Raw genomic sequence first — 22,704 nt, 5'->3', positions numbered from 1 at the left:
AACCTTTCAGAGGGAAAAGTCAAACTATGGCTTTCTCTTCGATCAGCATCGCTTTTATTTTATTTTACTTTATTTTATTTTATTTTATTATTTAATTTAAATTCAATTAGCCAACATACCATTTACATCGACATGGATGGAGGATGGAGGGTATTATGCTGAGTACTGCTTTTATTTGACACAGCATTTGACCCTCAAAGCCTTATGAAAGCAGGAAGGCAAAGCCTACCAAAATTGCTGATCTCAGTAAGAGAATTACAGGTTTGGACTTCACTTATATTTTGTATTCTAACACCCTTAATCCTACTACTCCACTCTTGACCTTTAGTGCATAGAAGTGTTATCAGAATTTCCTCTGTGTTATTACTAGAATCTGGACATTTGAATTCTAACTTTTAGGTCTCTGTACTTCAAATTCCAGGAGTTAAAACCACTGATGCTCTTGAAGAATCTGGAGGAAAAGAAGTAAAATAATCCTCTCATGTATGGACTTTTATCTCACAACACACTCACTAACCTACTGCCTGGCATGATTTTGGTTATATATTAACATTCACAAGAGACTAGGTACAGATGTAGATACAGGCAAAGACACAGATGTATATAATTACATTAATAAGAGATTTTGAGAGATGAAGAGACACCAGGTGAGTGAGCGTGAGCACAGAAGATTCAAAACATAAGCCTAGATGCTAAACTTTCTCAGCTCTGAATGTCGTAAGAAATGTGATGAAGTATATAACTGCGTGCCATTATTTCATCTTATTTCTCTTTCAAAAATGGTTTTGTTCCCCAATCTTGCCACCATCTCTTTTGGCCCTTGACATGACCACTGGCTCTCATTCACCCCTCTAGCTTGTCCGATGGGCATTCCTAGCACCTCCACCCCCAATCCAATCACCACCCTTTCTTTCCACCTAAACCACGGATCAGCTACCCTACTGGTCTAAGATGACTGCTGTCTCTTTTCTGCACCCAGGGAGGACTTACATGTTTTTGCTGCCAGATTTCAATGGCCCTGGTCTATAAAGTGTTGGACTTCAACAATCGGTGGTTCAAGAAGCTGTGAATATCTTAATGACTCAAATGAAAGAAACTTTATCACTTCCTAGTAGTTCACTAACCTCAAAGTTTCTAGTCAAACTTAAAAATTAGCAGTCTGAGACCTGGAACATCCATCTGATGTCATCCTTTACATCTCTGAGACCCTAAACAACTAGGTCTCAGGGTCCTATCTGTAACAAGTTCCTATCTTGTCTACCTCCCAGGGTCATCACGAAAGTTAAAATGAACAACACTGATGCACACTGTCAATACTTAAGTGATATGCAAACAGAAGGGAACATGCAAAACACCTGCTGGAAACTTCCTCCCTGGGAGATGGGAATGGGACGTTGTCCTCACCTCTGGATTCATGGAACTCCAGTGTGACGTGGGCATCAAATCCAAGGCTGAAGTAATTATTGAAAACATTCAGAGGAAGCTGCAATGAGGAACAAAGTAGAGGTGAAGTGGTGTGTAACCAGGCAGAAAGAGTAAAATGAAGCCTAACACCAGAAACCTTCTCTCGGGCAGTCCCTGGGAAAGAGATAAGTCACAACCCAAGGCAGAAGGTATTTGCAGAGAAGGAACAGGGGATTTTTGAATTCATTAGTTAAAGCTCAAATCAAATAACACTCCCAAGAATTTTAAGTAGTATAGGAAACAAGTGATGCAAATACAAATTATTAAATGGGAAGTATTCTTGTGGATATTAAAAAGAGAGCCCAATTAAGCTGAGGGAAGCACATGCCCAAAAGTTACAAAGAATGACTCACTAAGCAAACTTAGAAAGTCAATTCGAATGGAAGGATCATGTGTAAGCTAATCAGTGAATATACCTTTTGAGAATTTATGTCCAGCATATTAATATTGCAATTTCAAATGAGTAACATTTAATATGTTTACCCTTCCATTTTTTAAAATATATTTTTGACATAAGTCATAAGCAATAGGGCAGAGGGAAATATTCAGCTACCCCTGATCTACAGGGAAAAAAAATATATATGCGTGTATACATATTTGTCAGTATTACTCAAATTTCGATTTAGTCTATGAGACCTTGTATCTTTAATATGACCGTGAAATATGTAGACACAGATGTGGGTACACACACAAGCCTTCCTAGAGTCCTCTGGGTCCCTGGCTGTTACCACCGCAAGCTTAGTAAAGGAGAGGACTATGCAACCTAAAATCCTTCATCAGAACTGCAAAACTCATGTGCTTTTAAGACTTCAATGTTAGAACAATGAGAAAAGCACATGGAAAATGCTAGAAAGGAAATTGTGGCTCTTCCATTTTCCCTTCTGCAACTCAGAGTGGAAGGTAAATGTTAAACTAAATAGAGAAGCAATTTCATCTCAGCTTGGATAATGTTTCCAGATAATTATCAGGCTTAGCCTCCAGATAGAAATCTACTTCTCTTCCGTTAGAAGTGTTTAACCCTCAAGATCTCAAAAGTAGGTTTATTACAGGGTTTCATATGCACCTTGACTAGTAAGATTTTGTTTGACTAGAGTGAGGACCTCATCCCATTAAGAGATAAATGAAATGAGAGGGAGAGTAACAGAGAGATGTTAATACAGAAAAAAAGAAAACGGATGGCCTTGGTTTCCAATGGAAATAAAGAATGAACCTTCCATGGAGGCCCTGAGTCAGAGCTTATCATAAATTCGGAGGTCAAATCAGCCCCCTTTAGAAATGTTTACAACTAACTGGAGAACAGGCGAGAAACTAAACACAGAACAATGCCAAAATCATGTCTCATTCTCCTGGCTTCATACTTGAGAATGTCCAGTTCTTGCACTTTAACAAAATACCAAGCCTTAGTAATGACAGCAAGGGTTGGTGATCTTGCCAAAAGCACAGATATGTTCATCCCTACCATTTATGTTTTCTTGGCTACAAATCTAACCCATGTCTTAGCATTCACTGATAGCTTTAGGAGAACATCTGGTCACCATCCCCTAAATAATATCACAATTTAGTCTGTTACTAAGTTCTTATTCATATTTTCCAGGAAAAATTGCCCAATTTCCTACACATCTCCTCAAAAATCTAATTTTTCAAAGCCCTTTAATTATCTGTATTAATGTTCCCTGGCTGTACCAAGGAGTCTTTCCATTTCTTAAGCTGTTGGGAAGAGATTTAAATAGAGATTTCTACTGAGGGCCTAAGCATTCTAAGTTTGGTGGGGAAAGGACCTTAAAATTTCCATACGGTATAATTCTTTTCACTTTGACTATATCCTACCCAGTTTCTGTAGGTCGAACACATCACAAAGAAGTATATCCCACGATGATACCTGTGGTTTCAAACAACACTGTGACATTATAAACGCAAATCTACTGAGCCGTCATGATAGCTAACAGAAACCTTGTGATTTCTGGATTATTGTTTAGGGGAAAAAATGTGAAGACAAGATAAAACATGTTTTAACCTATTTTAGCCAAATAATAAACTTGAGTGTTTATCATAATTGGTCAGGATCATGGTGCTAATGAATAACTGGTTTTGGTTTGGTTTAATAGGATATCTGGTTCTATTTATTTTAAAGTGAAAATACCCATGACAATTTTGGCTCAATCAATGGCATAATCCAATAAAGCAGGGATGCTATTTATTATTTTTTTAAAGATTTTATTTATTTATTTGACACAGAGAAAGAGAGAGAGAGAGAGTGAGAGAGGGAACACAAGCAGGGGCGGAGGGAGAGGGAGAAGCAGGCTTCCTGCGAAGCAGGGAGCCCGATGTGGGGCTCGATCCCAGGACTCTGGGATCATGACCCGAGCTGAAAGCAGACGCTCAACGACTGAGCCATCCAGGCACCCGGGGATGCCATTTAAAGTACGGATCCAGGGCCTTAACCCTGCATTTACGTGATCAGAATCAATGGGGACTGGGCCCCATAATCTGCACGTGAATGTTCTTATGCACGCAAAACTTTGAAAACACTATCATAGAAGAAAAGTGGAAAGTAATATGCAGGAAATGGCTACTTGGCAACCTGTCAGATTTATCTGAAATTGAGACCAGAACTTAGAACCAAATATTCTGCTGAGGCACTGCACTAATGTATGTATAATTGGTCTCTTGATTTGTCTTGGGTGGAAATGAAAGCTCAATCACTGAAGGAAAAATACTAAGTCAAAATATTTATTTAGACATCTTCAAGTCCCAACCCAGTGATGAAACTGACTTAGTTAACACTTTCTACACATAAGAGATATTTAGTAGGAGACTACAAATCTCAGGAGGTTATCTTTCTATCGAAAGACCATATGCCTAATGCTTCAGAACATCCGTAGTTTTCACCTTCTCATGGGTTATGAGTTTGCAATGCTTGAAAGATTAGAAAATGAATACATTCTTTCTGGTGTGGAAGCTGAGGATGGAGAACAGCTCCCTGAGCTCTGGAAGCAGGTAGGAAGTCTGTGGGGCAGAATCACGGAGTAGTGTTACGCTCGTAGGCCTAGTAGCCATGAACTCAAACATCATCCTGTGATCTCATAGGAAGCAATCAGCATGATTCTCCAGCCAGGATTGTATTTCCTGTGGCTCAGGTACATGCTCCAGGCTTCCCTTCTGCGGAAGAAAGAACTCTCTCACCTTACAGACGCCATCTTCAAGTTCTTCTGGAGGCAAGTCTGGGTTTCTTTCCACATGGAGGTTCCAGCGATCTAGCTGTACAATTGTCCCATCTTCCACTTGGCAAAGGATCTTAGAGACAGGTTCATCAGTGTAGCCCTAAGGAATCAAAGCATATATGCATTGCTGCCTGGAGCAGTGAACAGATTAACCAAAGGCATTTCATGCAAGCAAGAGCCCTTTTGCTATAGCTCTCTATTCATTTTGCAATTAGCAGGCTGGGCAAGTAGACCGGTTTCCTTGCAGTACTTGGAATCTAAGACAACAGTCCCAGGTATTGTGCATAGAAATACTGCTCTAACTGGTTTGAGGTGAGGAGTCATTTTTGCCAGCACCAAGAACCAACAGTCACTGGTAGGCATTTGAGGGCCATGCTGGAGGGTCGCTTCTGTCAAAATGAAAACAGGACTCCCCAGGCCTCCTACTAGAGGAATCTGAGAGATACACAGAACAAGTGTATATGGAAGAGGAGGAAAAGAATCACGGTGGCAGAGGCCAGACAACTTTTTCTATTAACCTTCCACCTCATTCACCTCTCCTAACCTTGTAGAGGGACACCACTAAGGCAAGTCTGTCTGAGGCGCTGCCCTACTAGGCAACCACTTACTCCTCGAGCATGTGTTATTGGCAGCATGATTATTAAGGATAGTCAAGTCACTGATGTGGATGAGAGGAGTCAACAGTGATAAACATATTTACATGAAGCAACTAATGTATTATCATTTCCACTATGCCCACTTGAAAAAATAAAAAAGACCTGTAGGAGGTTAATTCACCCAATACCGAATGAATATCTGCTAATATCCGAAGATAATTATCACCCAAGGGAGGTTAATTCACACAAAGGTCAAATTAATATCTGCTAATAGCTGAAGATAATTTTCATGGAGCCCAGCCCAATCTCTCCTATGAATAGATAAAAAGCTGGTGGGGCTGCATATGTTAGCAAATTGTGCCTTCTTACTATCTTAACACTGTAAAAAAAAATTAATAAAATGGCTGGTTAGTGACAGGTAAACTTCTTCCACTAAGCTTGCCTAAAGTTGGCTCTCTGGTGGAAAGGACAGCTGGCTACCTGAATAACACAGCTATGATGACACCAACCAGAAAAACAAAATGCTCCAGAAAAGCCATAACTCTCCCGAAGTAAGGATTATAATCTGAACCAGATTTGCTATTCTGGCCAGGGGCTAAGGGTCAAAATCAATTCAGGTCTTTACATGAAGACCTGACACCAACCCACCCAACTGCCTCTCAATGGATTCCTCAAGAAGCCCCAGGCCTATATACTAACACCCATTTTTATACCACACTTTCTTCTCTAGATGATTCTAAGTTTAAACTGAAAAAGGTCCCAGATGAAATCGTGATGCATGGGCACCCTGATCCTCAATTCTAACTTATTCTTTGGACAACAGTAGCATATTGCCCTTCCATTAGAACACCTGTGGGTTCGAGGCTCCTTCTGCCTGATGGCCCGGGCAGCCCCTGAGAGCAGTTCTTACCCCTCCCCAGTTGAGAGTTCGAGCCAGGTCGTTCCCAGTCCCCAGAGGAAGGACCCCGACGGGAGGCTGAGGGCTCAGCTGCAGTTCATCCAGAATAGAAAGGATCCAGCCCACCTACAGACATTTCGGGGGCCAGAAGAGATATAAGAAAGATAGGTAAGTGACAAAGACAACCTGAGAGAAGAAAGCTTTAAAAAGCAAATGAAATGGTTTGATTTTTCTTTAAAACATGTATGTTTTAATCTAGCGGCCAGGAAACAGACCACTTATCTGAAGTGGTTTCAAAATGGCAAGTCTCTTCCAGGGAGCACTGTTTTGTATATGCTGTCATGTAAGCAAAACTAGACCCACTCATCTGTATGTTTAACTTGAGATCTACCTTAAAATTTAGAACAGTTTAAAATTTTTAGGGAGGTTTATAACATAGGCACTAGAGACAATATAAGACTCAGAATCAGACTGAATTTCAATTCTGGCTCATATTGGCTACATAATCTTATTTAACCTCACTGAGATTTATTTACCTGATTTTCAAAATGGAGATAATGCCTACCTCACAAGATTGTTTACAGATTAAATTAAAATGTATATAAAGCCCTTGACATAGTCCCTGTAAGCACTCGTTAAATGGTTCCCCTCCAAAGCATCATCATAGAAATTAGTAGCATTTTCCTAAATATCCCTATATTCTTCTTAATGAAACATTAAGAAAACATAATTATGGATGGTCCTAGTACTTATTATAAGTTTAGGCAGAAAATAGATACTTATATACTAGAATCATATTCCCACTTAATCTTTTTCTAAGATAAATAATACTTTAGGTTTGGTCTTGTAACTATTTAGAATAATTACACCAAACTTGGAAATAGCAAAAAGAAACTTGCATATCCTCACAATGTCAGACTAAAGTAGTGTTTCACAGGCCTAAGAACTTTATGACTGCAGGTTAACAGGAAGATTTCTGTCCTGTGGAGATACAAATGTCGACAATAGAAGAGTATGTTAAAGGTTTGGTTTTATTCCCCCATAAGGCGATAAACCAATTATGTCTCAAATATAGAAAAATTATTTTGGTATAAACTACATAATCCTTTTCCTCTATTTCTCCAATAAATCGACTTTATCATCTTGCTGGCTCCTTCATTAAAGAGCTAAATAAATTTGACATGCATTTATTCTATATTTGTATGAGTCCTATTTAAAATCTTTTTTTAAAGTGTACTTTAACAGTACATTTATTGAACACTACTACATATAAAACACAGAACTAAGCAACTGAAATAAGATGAATGAGCTGGGCTAAGATGTAAGGTAGATGGCTGCTCTCAAGGAGCTTACAATGAACAAAGAGAGGGATATACCACTGCTTTCTAGGTGCTGATCCCTGAGCAAAGTTCTGTAATTATATTATTAAGGTTCAAAACAATTCTGTAAGGTAGGAATAATTCTCCTCTCCATTTTATCGGTAAGGAAGCCAAAACTTGGAAGATTCAATGACCTCCTTAATATCCTATCACTTACGCAGTACAACCGCCATTCAAAGTCACGGATGCCAAACACCAAGGCTAACCTCTTAGCCATTCTGGTGCAGGGAGCCTTTAAATAAAGACCTAAATCCCATTCTGGATATTGCCTGATCATGCTGGAGACAGCAGTATGTACTTTTGGAATCTTTGGAGTGCTGGAGAAACCTTAGAAATTGCTCAGTCAAATTCAGTTAATTTGCATATTTATTAACTTAGGTGCAAAGAGGCCATGAAATTTTCTCAAGACTAAATAACGAGGAGTGTCAGTGTCAGAATTATATTGGGTCCCTTGATTCCATTTAAAGATTCCATCCTTTCTCCACCACAGTATTTCTTCCCAGGATGTAAAACTTGCCCGTGCATGAAGAAGCCTAAAATTGCGTTTACCTTCTAGAAAGGCATACCACCATGGTCACCCAATACGATGAACTAAAACTCCAGATCTAAAGAAGTATCCAGAAGTCCCTCCACCCCCTCAAACTGGACAAGTCACTCCTAGACGACTCCTTAGATTCTGACCCCACATGTTCTTAGTTTTTACAGATGGTATTAACAAGGCTTGCTGTTGAAGTGTAGGTCAGATGCTAAAGAGTTCTGATGCCTTTGTTAGCCCTGTGCTGCTAAAAACACAAACTGCACACAGAAGTAGATCCCCTCTAATAAACTATGACAAGACATGAAAACTCAGCAACCCCAGCAATCAGGGATCACCGACTACAGATGCAAACAGCCCTGTGTAGACCCAGAGACCCTTGGAGACACAATGGAACTCAGTGGAAATGGAATCCAACACCTCCTATAAAGAAGGCAGTCTCTTTAGAACTTCTCCGAGAGATGAACACTCAGTCTCCCCCTTACGAATTGTACTCACAAGTCAGTCTACTTTCTTTCAGGTGGATTTAAATTAGAAATTTTTTTCTTATGCTCAGGTGAAACAGGTCTCTCTTTTCCTGGTAAAGATAATGCCATGTGTTCACATTTCCAATACCCACTGCACTCTAGGCACAATGATAGGAAAAATAAATCTTCAGGGACCAGAAGCAAACCAAACACAAAATGGCAAGCCGATAAAGCCAGGAGTTCAGCTTCCGTCTGATAATAGGGAATAAAAGGTCACACCTCCCGGCAGGAGGCCACGTATGAACGAGGCTCCCTGTTGGCCAGTAGGAGAGAAGCTGGAAAAGAGCATGAAGGAGCCCTGCCCGAGGCCATAGCCCAAAGACAGTGGAGAGCCACTGAAGCTGGAAGGAGGAAGCCTCTTGGTGGGCCCACCTTCCCAACTGGCTCACTTACAGACCTCCAACATGGGACATCTCCCCAGGATGGGTGCCTGAGTCACCTACAGAGAACCCGCTCGAGTCACAGAGTCCTGGAAACCATGCAAACGACGAGGAAGGAATAATGAAAGGAGGGAGACAAAGTAAAGGGAAAGACAAAACACAACAAAATAACTTCCTCCGAAGAGAAGCCTGCAAAGAAATCTTCCAAATCGCAGGATTAGTCCACAGTGCATGAAATACAAATACGTTTCAAACGACTGAAATGAGTGTCCTGTAACTCCCATGAATTGATGAGGTATCTTCCAATAATCCTTCAATCGGTATAACAGCCTTCATTTAAACCTTCTGAAGGGGTTCCTGTTTTCTCAAAGAAAGTGACCAAGAATCCATGTGATCCTGTGCCATGGTTCCTCAGAAAGGCAGGAGCCCTCAGGACACGTGGACTTCTCATCCTCTCTCTTTCTCTCACACTTCGCCTAAGCAGAAAAGGAAAATGTATAACTGATTTGAATGAAAGGACCTTCCCCTTTCTTAGCAATTGATTTAAGAACCGCATAAATATATTCTACCTTCTTTTTCCAGTGGCCAAATATACCATTTTTCCCTGAATACAATCAGGTAGGTTTAGTATTTCATCATCACGTAACCCTGGACTCATCAGATGTCACCTGCCTTTCATAACCAAGATGTGTCGTGAAATTCTCTCAAATGCCAGAGGTGTTAGACTAATAATAGTTCTTTGGCAGAGGTGGGTCTGTATCTTTGCTTTGCACCATCCTTAAGAGTTTTTCTCATCCAAGAGCTATATGACTCAACACCAGCGTCCTCCGAAGGCAACAGAAGGTAGGGCTGAAGAGGGAAACGGAGCCCATCACACACTGGCTAGGCAAGTTTAAGTAAGCCACTCAATCTCTCCAAGTTCCCAAGACTCTTAGGGTTATGTTATCAGTTAAATGACATGTAGACATGACTTAGCATATGCCCCACAACAGGAAATGCTTAATTAACATTAGCTGCTATGATTAAGCTTTATTTTTCTTCCTCTTCACTTCCTCTATGAAGGTCCAGTTTCCAAGAAGCAAAATGCCCTCTTCCTGTCTCTCCACTTAAAGCTGAACCTCAGGGTCACAAATCAATGCCACCTTCGACTGCCATCAATCACAAAGTCTTCCAGAGACTATCCAAAACAGAAAAGCCAAGCTGTACTGAAGCAGAAAAGCACTACAAAGAAAGAGAGAGAATGTAAACAAATACATCTACAAAAGCAGGAGACGTAAAAGATCTTGAGTAATAACCTATATCTGTCCTTATAAAAGCAAAACTAATATAAAATATCTTCAGGCCCAAGGCTGTTACTGGGGCCTCTCCCTTACCAGGAACCCGTTCCTTTGGGAAGTCCGGGCTTCAGGCTCGTGGCAGGGATTGTGTTTGCTGGGCTTTCACATTTACCCAAATCATCTCCACCAGCTCATCCAGCACTCCTTCAGTTAAATGTAATTAATTGCAAAACACAGCACTTGGCATTTTTTCCACCACAACTGAAGAAAACGGTCCAGACTGGGTGAAATCATTTCCCAGTTTGCAGCGTTCCTTTCTGCCTTTGTGTTAGGAAGAGCAGGCCTGCCAGATCTGTAAGGCCAGGCTCCAGGGCTCTGTGCCTGAGCCAAGCAGCCTGGCCGGTGAGTGCCGCCCCCAGCTGGTGAGTGCTGCCACCACCTGTCCACCTGTCCGTGGGGCACCCTAGCCATCACCCAATGTTTGCCCGGTGCGTGCTGAGCAGTAGTTTCATTCTGCAATGTACTAACATTAGAGGCGGCGGAGGGGCGGGAAGAGCAGTGAATTGACACTTTCTTTGAACAGACCAGGTATACGTTGCATCGCCTTATATGCTGGCAAAAAGTGAAGGGTGGGCATATTGAGAAACCAAAAGGAAACAAGGCTCACATTTCTGAACTGAAAGATCATCAAGATAGCATTTAATGCCTGGGTGTCCCTTTCGAATGTGTACACTACAATTCTTCCTTTTGATACTTTATGTTTGCACTTCATAGCTTACAAGTCGCTGTGTGTTAAAAGAAATGTTTAAAGTCAGCCCTAAAGACATCAAGATAGAAGGTGAGGGAGATGGGGGCGGGTAGAGAGATTGAGATAAGCTGAGGCTTTGGGAGGAAAGGGGCTTGGAATGATGTGCTTGCCACTGTCAGTTAAAGGGAAATACCACTTTCTTCCCTGTGGTGGCTGTAGTAAGTCAGGGCACGGAGGTGTCTACTGTTTGGGGTGCATCCTCACCTAGGGAAGCCAAGTGATCAAGAAATAAGCATGAAGTGGATGGCCAAGTAGTTTAATTCCAGGCCTTTGGATAGATGTTAACATGGTCAAAGGATGACCAGCAGATCCAGCCCAGTTACCAAGGTCAGGAGCCAGATAGGTTGGGATCACATTACACCTTGAGAAGCCATCAGGAGGGGAGGGTATGTGTGCCTCTGGGGTCTCGGTTCACATGCCCTTCAATATTTAAGCAGGCGGATGGCTATGGGGAGCTGGACAGGTAGAGATGTGGCCACAGAAGGGAAAGAGTATACAATCGCCACATGACCAAAAAGCAACTAGTTTATAAACATGAAGGTCTGAGATCATTCTTTTTTTTTTTTTTTTACAATGACTATCATCACTGATTTTTTTTTTTTAAGATTTTATTTATTTATTTGACAGAGAGAGACACAGTGAGAGAGGGAACACAAGCATGGGGAATGGGAGAGGGAGAAGCTGGCTTCCTGCTGAGCAGGGAACCCGATGCGGGGCTCGATCCCAGGACCCTGGGATCATGACCTGAGCCAAAGGCAGACGCTTAACGGCTGAGCCACCCAGGCTCCCCGGGTCTGAGATCGTTCTTGAGTGAGGGGAGTTTTCTTTCAGCCTAGAGATCAAAGGTGAGACAAGCCCATCCAATACCCGCAACCACGTGACCACCTTAGGACGGTGCTAACCAGTTCCAAAGAGACCACACCTGCACTGCCCACTGAAGCATCCACTGGCCACAGGCGGTGATTGAGCGCTGGAATGTGTCTAATACAAACTGGAGATGATGGAAGTAGAAATATACGCCGGATTTTGAAGACAGCACACATTGAACACAAACTATCTCATTAGTGATTTTTCTATGATCGCATGTTGAAATGGCAAATGTATCCCTTTGCAGACTTAGAAGGTCTCAAAGGAGGGTTAGAAACCTGCTCCAGGTGCAGTGCTAAGAGATGGGTTATTTAAAAGTGCAAGGAGGCAGAGCGACACAGAACTAGCAGTGAAGCCAAAGAACTCGTTTCCAAATTGACGCAAGACATCTATACATGAAATAATACTTTGTGCGCAAACTAATGCCGTTAAGGGTTAATATATCCTCCTCCTAATCAGTCAAAAAAAAAAAAAAAAAAATCCATTCCTGATTCTCCCTGGGACCTTGTCACTATACTGACAGAATTCTGACAGCTTCTACGGTGATGGATATGCTCCCCGAGTAAAGGCTAAAATGCCTTACGTCAAATGTATACCTGACACGCTCAGGAATTATTCTTCACTTGCCTCAAGCCAGCAAGCTTTCTTCATAAATCCATCAGGACGCCTCGCCTTTATAGAAACTCTGCCCCTACTCAAAAGTAAAAGTTTCATATTCTAAACTAATCAGATTAAAAATATCAATCACTTACCTAGAGAAACATTTCATAAACTCCAGGCCTCTTTCACAACACATCCATTTTAACCAAGTAAAGTAAAATAAAATAAAACCTGGTTTCATATAAGGTACAAGATAAGCCAAGTGTTGGTTCTGAATGATTAAACTACAGAGGTTACCATGGAGAAAATAATTAGTACAAAAGTATGCACCAACCCTCGGGTAAATCTACTACTTTCCTTAGGAGCATGCAAGGGACCCGAGTATAAATGTCAAGTGCATTCGTAAGTTATGTGGAAGGATGTAAAAACCGAAGCCAGGAACATAGATACGGTCCCCAGGAGGAAAAACTACCTAGAACATAAAAGAAGAGTAATATCTAGCCTTGCAGAGTACCTATTAATTATGGTATATTTAAAGAAAGGAGGCTAGAAAAGACAGGCTAAGTAGGAGAACTAGGTAGTCTTCATGTCAAAAAGGTGTTATTAATGGCACCAGGGCGTATTCACAGATATCCAACGCTGTAATTGGGTCTGGTCTTTAGGATTCATTAGCCATCTACCAAGTGTCACTTGCTTGTCATTCTGGTTTTGTCCCAGACATGCTACTGAGATGGTTTTCTTGAAAACCACTAGTTACCTCCTAGTCTCCAAAATCAACGATAATTCTCCAGTCTCTCCTTCAGGATATAACCACTGCGTCTTTCTTGAAACTCCTTTGTATTTTGTTTTGTTTTTTTTTTCTTGACAGAATAGACTATGAGTGGTCCTTTCTACCTCGATCTTTTCATTTTTCTTTGGAACCTTGGCCTGGATTCCCTAACGGCCGCTGTGTCACGAGTGTCTGGACTCGACTCTCTTCTCTTCGTCCTTCAGGCTTTAAAACCCCAGGTTTCCAAATACTTCTCTAGTTGCAGAGAATGCCTCAAAACCACATAACCTGGAACGTGCGTTCTACACATTCCCAGTGAGAAGAGGAAAGGAAGAAGAAAGGAGAAGCGAGAGCGAGCTGCCAGGAGGCTCCAGGAGGATGCGAGAAATTTGGAAGGGGTGGCACTAAGTCAGTGGTGAAGCCCAAGATGTAAAGATGGAATGGGAAGTGGACATGGGTTTGAGGTCACGGTCACTTCGGTTGAGCCATGAAGAAAGGCTAAGAACTATGAATTCAGGACAACAGGCATAGCCTCAACTTCTCTGCTATCACTGTGATTGAGAGAAGGAGAAAAGATGGGAGCAAATGCTGAAGTCATATAGAAAGATAAGGAGATCCTAAAATAAGGAAAAGAACTGTAGTAAAGGGTCACAATAAGTTTATATTTTAAGATAACTAACCTGGGGACAGCTGAGCTAAGAACACTCTGTGTGTGTATATGTATGTTACACATAATATACTAATATATATTTAATATACTTATATATACAAATATATATACATATATATACATATACATATATATGTATATATATATATATATACACACACACACACACATACTATATACTAAATACAAATATATTCCCAGAGGATTTGTTTGGATATAATTCTACTAAAAAAGTTGGGAAAATTCCAAACCAGCCTATCCTAGAACACTTCAACTGATTGAACTTTAATTAGTATTGTGGCAGAAAATATTCCATGGTCAAATAGTTTTGGAAAACACTGGGTCAAATAAAGTGAAACAGGTTTGGCTTCTCAGCTGTAAAATTGTATAATGAATTTTATAAGCTAATAATGTGCATTGTGAATCTTGACAAAGGTAAACACTATTTTCCCAACTGAAAAATGTTTTCATCTTCAGGGAGTATCTTAAAGGACCAGTGGAAACACTGTTCTGTTTTTTTTCAGTTGCATTTATTGGTATATAATGTATACCCAATGCTGCATTAAGTGCTATGAGAGGTAGTTAAAAGATTTTGTTGCTACCTTCAAGAATAAAACATTCTAATTAGGGAGATTAGAGAAAAGCCAAAGAGGGTTCATAATAAAAATTCTAGGTCCTGTGAGAGCAGACTCCAAATACAGAAGAAAAAGACACTGCAGAGTCTAAATGTCATGGTTCTCAGTTCTCTGCCTTTGCTAAATATACCAACATAAGTAGAGGGCAAATGGAGAAACAGATGAGACAAATAGAGGAAAATATACCCATAATATTAAACTTCAGCACAATTCCATCTTTTCTTCAAAAATGAATACAAAGGAAACCAATCAATGATCTTTAAGGTAAACCACTGCCAGTATTCTAAGTTTTATCTCCTCTCATAAAAGAACAAATGCAGTAATTTTGTCCATATACTTCTCCTTAATGACTATGACCAATTATTAAGAACCAAAAGAAATAAGTTATTTTTTAAATTAAGAACTTAGTCATCTATAACCTTCATTCTAATGATCTGACTCCCTTCTTACCTTGTAGAACAGGAAGGGCTAACAGTAAAGCTGAGGGAGCAGAACATAATTTAAGAATCCAGGAGACAATAACAACATCTCTTCTAAGCCTTTATGGGCTATGATTCTCATAGACAGAGACCTAGGTCTTAGGGGACTGGAAAGAGGTGAGGTGGGAATGAATAAAGAGAACTGTCATACAGAGAGCAAAAGAAAGATGGAAGAAATAAGGGAGAGAGCTTGATTCTATCTCGAGGACCTACCGTTCCATCCCCACCACAGGCCAGAATTCGCAGATTTGGTACTTTCCTATACAACTCAAGCCTGTAGAGGAAAAAGAACATGAAGTAAACAAAAGAGCTCATCACTGGCCATCGCAGAGAGAAAACATGAGCAAAAGAGGAGGAGGGGATGTCCACTGGAGAAAATGTATAATCATGAGGATAATGATGTCATCAAAACTAGTTACCAAGTTATCACAAGGGGATGGACCCCAACAACTGGATCAGAGGTTGGCAGCAAAAATCATTTTTAAATGGCTGACATTGGAATGGGATTTCAGGATGTCCCAGAGTTTTATTTCCCATAATCCCTATTAATGCATCAACTCACATGGTTTTCCTAATTAGTTCCGACTTTCTTTTCTTTTCCCATCATACTCCTTCCTCCTTTCTCAAAGAAAATCCTCATTAACTGGTAGTCACTAGTCATTATATGTCTCCTCCTTATTTTTTGTCAGCTTTTCCTGGATTTGCTTTTCAAACTTATACTTTCCACTCTTAATCCCAGTAAACCTTTTCCGAGAGACAGGGTGGCGGGAGGATGCCCACAGCATTACCACACACTTACAATTCTAGTTCTCTCTCCACTCATTCACTAACACTCGAACCAAATTTATACTCTTCAGCCCAAAGAGGGAAGATTTACTGATTTTTCTTTATTTAAAATTTGTCTGCTTAAAATTAGATCATTTTTCATGCTGGCTCTTGAGAAAACACAACTAACTATAGCACCCCTGCTAAAACATTTCCTTAAGTGAAACTGTCAATGTCTCTGTTCTAAAAAATATCATCTTCCAAATCAAGTTATTTTTTTTTCTGGCAACATCTCCTATCTGGCCACATTCTTTAGGATGACCTATGAAGGCTCTGCCTAAAGTCTAACCAAAGTGATAAGATTTTAAGAAAAGCATCTGAAAGGGCAAAAGCCAGGGTAGCAGATTTGCCTTAGTCCATCCAAATACTGAAAAGAAAAATAGAGAAGTTTTATAGCGAACTCTAGTGGTGAAGAAGTTCATAGATTAAAAGAATGATGGCAGAAATTAATTTTTATATTTAATGTTCTCCTGAATGCTTCAAATATATGATTTATTAATATCATATAGGAATATTATTTCTCTAGAAATGATCTGAGCTGGTTACTTTGCCTCTGATATTGTTACTTATTTAAAAATAATTAGTATCCCTTAAGTTCTGTTTATCCAATGACATCCAAACTATGTTAATACATGGGTTTTAAAAAGGGAATCCCACAGTAGCAGAAATAGTCCTGCTCTTTTCCACCACATACAGGACCACTGCCACCAAAGGGAAGATACAGGATACATGTCACCTACGTCTAAACTTTATTTTCAGCACTTCTAACAAAAACAGAATGAAACTTCTGAGAACTTCAGAAAAAGGGATTGAGCAGGAATTAAAATGTCCTCCCATTCTGGTGTGGAATCCATAGGCATAATCAATTAATCTGTCTCAAATGGACACAGGTGCACACACAAACCTCTTATTCAAATACACGAACACATTCATAAACAAATATGGCCACTCTCCAAAGATACACTTACATTCTCACTAATGTACATCTCCCAAGTTGTACATGCATAAGTAGAAAAAGGACAAATCCTTTCTCAGTGCAGACTTGTAAATAATCTACAGTTGCATGCACATGAACAGCAAACACACAAGAAATATGCCCTGAGTTAACAACTGTGTAGCTAGTCTGGAAGGGAATTAGCCCAAAGAAGAGTCAGAGGAGAAACGGCAGATGAAGGTTTAAGGGAGGTGACTACAGTTGAGAAAGTCAATGAGGGATGGTCAGAAAATACTTCACAAGGTAATCTAATAATGAAGCTTGACTTCACAGCAGAAGTCCTTCTTGCTTGCCTAAACCAGTGTGGACCACGGGGGGTTATTTGCAGACTTACGCATCTTTGGGCCCTTCCTGAGAAAGATCAAACACCTGCCGTGGATTCAGGTACCACATGAACATCTGCAGGACTTTGGTTCCCTGTAAGAAAAAAAAAAATTTAAAAAGACAATAGAGATTTCCAAATATTTGCTGCTCATTGAAAAAATAAAAACAAATCCTCTTATCTAAAATATCACCTAATTATAAATAGCATCAAGTAGTAGTTAAAATCATGGGCTTTGGCCACTGATACACAGGTTGAATGTCCAGAGGAGGCTTTTGTCCAACCTGCGTAACTCTGGCCAAGTTCTCCAATTTCAGTAAGCCCAACTTCCTTCTCTTTAATGTGGAGATAAGAATGCCTCATTCACAGACTTGTTGCAAGAATTATATGCAATCACATTCGAGCAGCACGTCACAGTGCTTGGCATGCAATTAAGTGCTTACTGAACAGTATTTACAGGTTTTATGATCACTCAACATAAAAACCCATGTAGGGAAGTTATTAGTCAGTCCACGTCATTTAACATTAATTTTAACTTCACTGTGAAGATTACTGTTATCTTTGCATAATATGAAGATAGACGGTATGTGCTAAGTGTGATTTTACTGAAATAATTTCTCTTAACTGAAGCAAAAGTCTCACAGGCTCCTCATTATTTAGGATAGATATATGTAACTTTCCTAGTTACAGCTTACTTTGACTTTGTTTCAATTTCCATGTCTCTAAGTCAAACAGTTCTCACATGAACATTTTTGGAATGTTTTAAGTAATTTATAACTGGCATTTGTAGAACTGATCGTCATGGAAAACACAAGGCCGTTCTGGAGATCCTTTTTTTTTTTTTTCCCCAAATATTTTATTTATTTATTTGTCAGAGAGAGAGCATGTCAGGCAGAGGAAGAAGCAGGCTCCCTGCTGAGCGAGGAGCCGGATGTGGGACTCGATCCCAGGACCCCGGGATCATGACCAGAGCCGAGGCAGACGCGTAACTGACTGAGCCACCCAGGCGCCCCTGGAGATCATTTTCTTTTTCTTTTTTTTTTTAGGTTTTATTTATTTATTTGACAGAGAGAGACACAGCGAGAGAAGGAACACAAGCAGGGGGAGTGGGAGAGGGAGAAGCAGGCTTCCCGCGGAGCAGGGAGCCCGATGTGAGGCTCGATCCCAGGACCCTGGGATCATGACCTGAGCTGAAGGAAGATGCTTAACGACTGAGCCACCCAGGTGCCCCTGGAGATCATTTCTTAACAGTGAACTGAGCAAAGAAGAAATGAAAGAAGGATCATTTCATTAAGCAGCATCAAAAGAGCTTTAAAACTGCGTAGGGTGCCCCATTTTAGGTCATTATCAGCCACAGCAAATGACGTTTGATCAGTTGGGCAGTGCTTGTAGCTTATATTAATAGTTCCTTTATTAGCTATCCTGAGTGCTCTTAAAATATTCCCAAGTTTGTACACCTACTATGCTGTATCTGAGAGTCATCCTAGGACAGCAGAAATAGCATGGTATTTGAGTCAGTAATAACGTGGGTGTTCTCATTAGGTGATCGTGAGCATTTATAATCCTGCAGAAATCCAGCATATTAAATAGGAGGGCAACATCTACATTCCAGAGGGATAATGAGAATTAAATGAATCAGTAACAGTTATGGATCTAACACAGTATGTGGCGCAAAATAGGCCTTTGTAAAAGTTAGTCCCTTTCTTTGTTGCTCCTTGTTAATCTATTCAGTAAATTGCACTTGAGGGCGTGAGGGCTAAAGTGTAGCTTGTAATTATCACATTGTTATGCCGGTTGTTACAGGGGCCAATGCAGGTCTTTTGTTCCACGTTTCATCCAAACCTGTAATTTAAAAGTTCTGCTTTATCATGTGCTTGCTATAAATTTAGGAATAACAGTCTATCCTTAATTATAACAACTAATCCTTCAATTTCACCAAGTGACATATTTTGCTTCCTATAAAATTCAGACATAGATTTGGATACATAATACTAACTAAATACTGGATCATTCTCTTCCCATACTGCGCCTTGCTATCAAGTCAGTTGCGGGTACGTCAAGTAATCTTTGATGCATAATTGGTAACACCAGAGTCATTTTAATGACCGATTTATAAAAAATTTCACACTGACTTGCTCAAAAATTAATTTTTCAGTTTTAAATTCCTAGAGCAATATGAATAGCTAATGTTAATTACTCCTTTCCACTTCTGGCCACGGCTGAGTGCTTGTCTCAATTTCAGCTTCTATGTGCCTGTGATACCAGGGAATGGTATCTAAAATAAAATAAAATAAAAAATAATAAAATAAATATAAAATAAAAGGCATTTGGAGGTGGTTTTTCCTAAACTAAAATTTCTCCAAAAGGTTTGAGTGACCACACCATTTTGGTTTTGCTCCTTTTAAGTGTGTGTTCATGGCGATGCCCAATCATCTACATTTTTCTTTTGGAGGAAGGGGAATTCAGGTTGGCAAGTTCTAAGCTGCACCATCTCCAGGAGGCCCCATCGACACCGCAGCCCATTGGAAGAATGCCCTCGGAGCTGTGCAGGGGTAACGTGCAAAACCATACACGTCAGAATGTAATCAGAGGTTACATTGAGGTGTGAGAGAATTATTTCTTTTAAAATGAGTCTTTCTAAAATATATGCATTAGCAAAACCGGCAAGGGTCTGAAAAGTACTGCGTTGTTTTAAATCCACCACGGCAGGTGGAGAAAAAAAAAGGTGGTCCAACACAATGAAGTCAGTTCTCTTACGTCTGCTGTGACCTCTAGGATGAGCTACTTTAAGGCTTAGGTAATGCATTCAATAGAATTGAATGGCTCGAGAAATGCTAATTCACCAGGAAAAGAGTCATTTCTTTCTCACTGACAGGATTAAACCGCCCCAGGGGCGCCTGGGTGGCTCAGTCTTTAAGCGTCTGCCTTCGGCTCAGGTCATGATCCCAGGGTCCTGGGATCGAACCCTGCATTGGGCTCCCTGCTTGGCAGGAAGCTTGCTTCTCCCTCTCCCACTCCCCCTGCTTGTGTTCCTCTCTCGCTGTGTCTCTCTCTGTCAAATAAATAAATAAAATCTTTAAAAAAAATAAATAAATAAACCGGCTCAGACATTTACACAGCTAGTGAGTCTCAAACATGCTCGTCGTTGTCACCGGCCACATGCCAAATCCCCAAGCTGCACTTTTTTTTTTTTTTTTTGTAGGCTATTGTGCCAGTTTGTTTCTTCCTGCTCTTTCTCCTCCCTGCTCCCGTCATACACCTGCCTTTCCTCCTCGCTTTCACTCCCTCTCTGGGCATGCAAAGAGCAAGCCACTATGTTAAGCCCCGGGACTACAAAGATAAAGGACATGAAACCGCCTTAGAGTTCATCAAGATTTAGGAGGAAAGAAAGACACAATGTTCTTCAAACATTGTGAGTTCTCAGTTGCTTTCACGTTAAGGTCCTATGGCTAGTGAGCAGGAAAGGAGGTGCAGGGTCCATGGGCTAGAACTTTCAGCCTTGGGCTTTTGTCAACCTCAAGTCTAGGTTACTTGGGGTTTTTGGTTTTTTGTTTTGTTTTATTCTTGAGAAAAGCTGCAACTTCTCTGTGAGAGTATTCTACTTTTCTCTAAATGGAAAAAATAGGTTGCATGTCAATTCTAACACACTCCGGGAGGTTCTCATACGCACGGTTGTAGCTATATCACCTCATTGACTATTGAGCCTGTTAAGATATTGTGAGAATGGGTATTCCTGTGGAGTGACGAATAGGTTCTTTCTGGCTCCAGGTGTTGGAGAGCAGGCTGGGAGAGGATAAAACAATTTCCCAGAAAACAGGTAGATTGTTCTAGAGGGAAATAAACAGGATTCATCAACTTACCTACTAGGTGCCAGACACCCTGTTGGGTGGGAAGAGAGAGAGATGGGCAAAACAGGGAAGATCCTGCTCTCCAGAGGAAGTTCTAGGCATTATTCATAAAAGAAAATACGATAATGACTTAGGGGTATGGAGAGTCAATAAAGAATGAATCAGCTCCACTAGCTTATCAGTCTTCATCGAATCCTTGTAACTCTTCTATAGCCTGAAACATGCTGGTGGGTTACTGAGCAAGCCTCAGTTTATGTCACAGAGGGATTATCTAGATCACGGCAAAAGCTGCTAGGAAAGTCCCGAGGAAAATAAAAGCTAGTGGAAGGAAGAGATTAAGAAATAATTATTTCAAACTGGCTTCAAACAACCCCAAAGGAATACCTAATTTACTTAAAAAACACATGGGTACACTCAGGAAGCTCAGAAAGAGGCAAATACAAAACGAATGAGTCCACTAAAGATGGTTAATGCTATGGCGGAGACACCTGCTGAGGAGTAGGAGTGGCCGGAGGAGACACTCTAAGCCCCAGTTTGGGGATTAGATGAAGGCATCCCATATATGATATCTAAACTGTTTCTTGAAAGATGAGTAAAGTTAACCATTTCTTTACACGTGGAGAAGAGAATGACGAGGGACCAGACGTGTCATGGGGACACTGTGTCCTGTTCAGTCTCTGAACCGTGAGGCAGGAGCGGTGGGAGACGAAACTGAGTTGTGGATTAAGTTGCTAAGGGGCCTGGGCTTTGTTTTATAGGAAATGAGAGTCACTGAAATGTTTTAATCAGGGGAGCCAGACTGACATTTTGATGTATCAGTCTGGCTATAAACTAAGAAGCTAGACAGCCAGGCAGGCCCTAGACCTTTCAAAGGAGGTGGGGCCTTGGGGGAAGTGGAGCCCTCGTGAAGGGATTAGTGCCCTTATAAAAGGGACCCTAAAGAGCCCCCTCATCGCTTCTGCCACATGAAGACAGAGCGAGTGGACACAGTGAGAGACGGCGCTCCGTGAACCAGGAAGTGGAACCCTACCAGCTCCCCTATCTGCTGGTGCCTTGATCGTGGGCTTCCCAGCCCCCAGAACGGTAAGGAATAAATTCCTGTTATTAAACCATCTAGTCTCTGGTATTCAGTGAGAGCAGCCTGGGTAGAGTAAGACAGCTGCCCGCCCCCCACACTTCCACGAGTATTATTACTGGGAAAAGGGACTTTCCACAGATTTGTTGTTTCCTTGTTTTAATTCCATCTGTTGAGGTTGGCTTGACGAGAAGATCTTGAGCGTGGATTTTGACATGTGTGATCATCTGCTGCCTACCCTTCTGCCCTCTCCCTAGCCTATTCTAAGCATTAGGAGCCTAAAATTTTATCCAAACATCCTGATTCTTGATTTATCCCCAAATTGTACATCACAGAATATCATTGAGGTTGTTTGCTCAAGTATTTAGAAAGTCTGGGGACTCAAACATTTGAAGTTATTGACTTTTGTCTCCTTCTCCCACCTTGGTTGACTTGTCCCTGACTTAGGAGGGGTGGCCCTGGGGTGACGGTGCATAGATCCAGCCATGGGATGGTGGTGAACTCAGCGTGAGCCTGCCCACAAATTGGACACCCC

The 22,704-nt window shown here is 40.8% G+C and overlaps 1 protein-coding gene across 7 annotated transcripts in view; it reads right to left on the bottom strand.

Moving 5' to 3' along the window:
• Positions 1 to 22,704, bottom strand: part of DGKI (diacylglycerol kinase iota) — a 419,897-nt gene that overhangs the window by 177,221 nt on the left and 219,972 nt on the right. For all 7 annotated transcript variants that reach the window (XM_032401488.1, XM_032401491.1, XM_032401494.1 and 4 more), the window contains 5 exons: positions 17,259 to 17,341; positions 15,319 to 15,379; positions 6,192 to 6,305; positions 4,648 to 4,785; positions 1,405 to 1,483 (listed from right to left, as the gene is read on the bottom strand). In XM_032401488.1, the coding sequence (XP_032257379.1) occupies positions 1,405 to 1,483; positions 4,648 to 4,785; positions 6,192 to 6,305; positions 15,319 to 15,379; positions 17,259 to 17,341 (475 nt within the window). The remainder of the gene's footprint in view (positions 1 to 1,404; positions 1,484 to 4,647; positions 4,786 to 6,191; positions 6,306 to 15,318; positions 15,380 to 17,258; positions 17,342 to 22,704) is intronic.

Source organism: Phoca vitulina, unplaced genomic scaffold (assembly GCF_004348235.1).
Source record: "Phoca vitulina isolate PV1807 unplaced genomic scaffold, GSC_HSeal_1.0 scaffold4, whole genome shotgun sequence".
Taxonomy (NCBI): Eukaryota; Metazoa; Chordata; class Mammalia; order Carnivora; family Phocidae; genus Phoca; species Phoca vitulina.
Note: the sequence above shows the minus strand (reverse complement) of the source record. Positions and strands in the feature narration are given on the sequence as shown.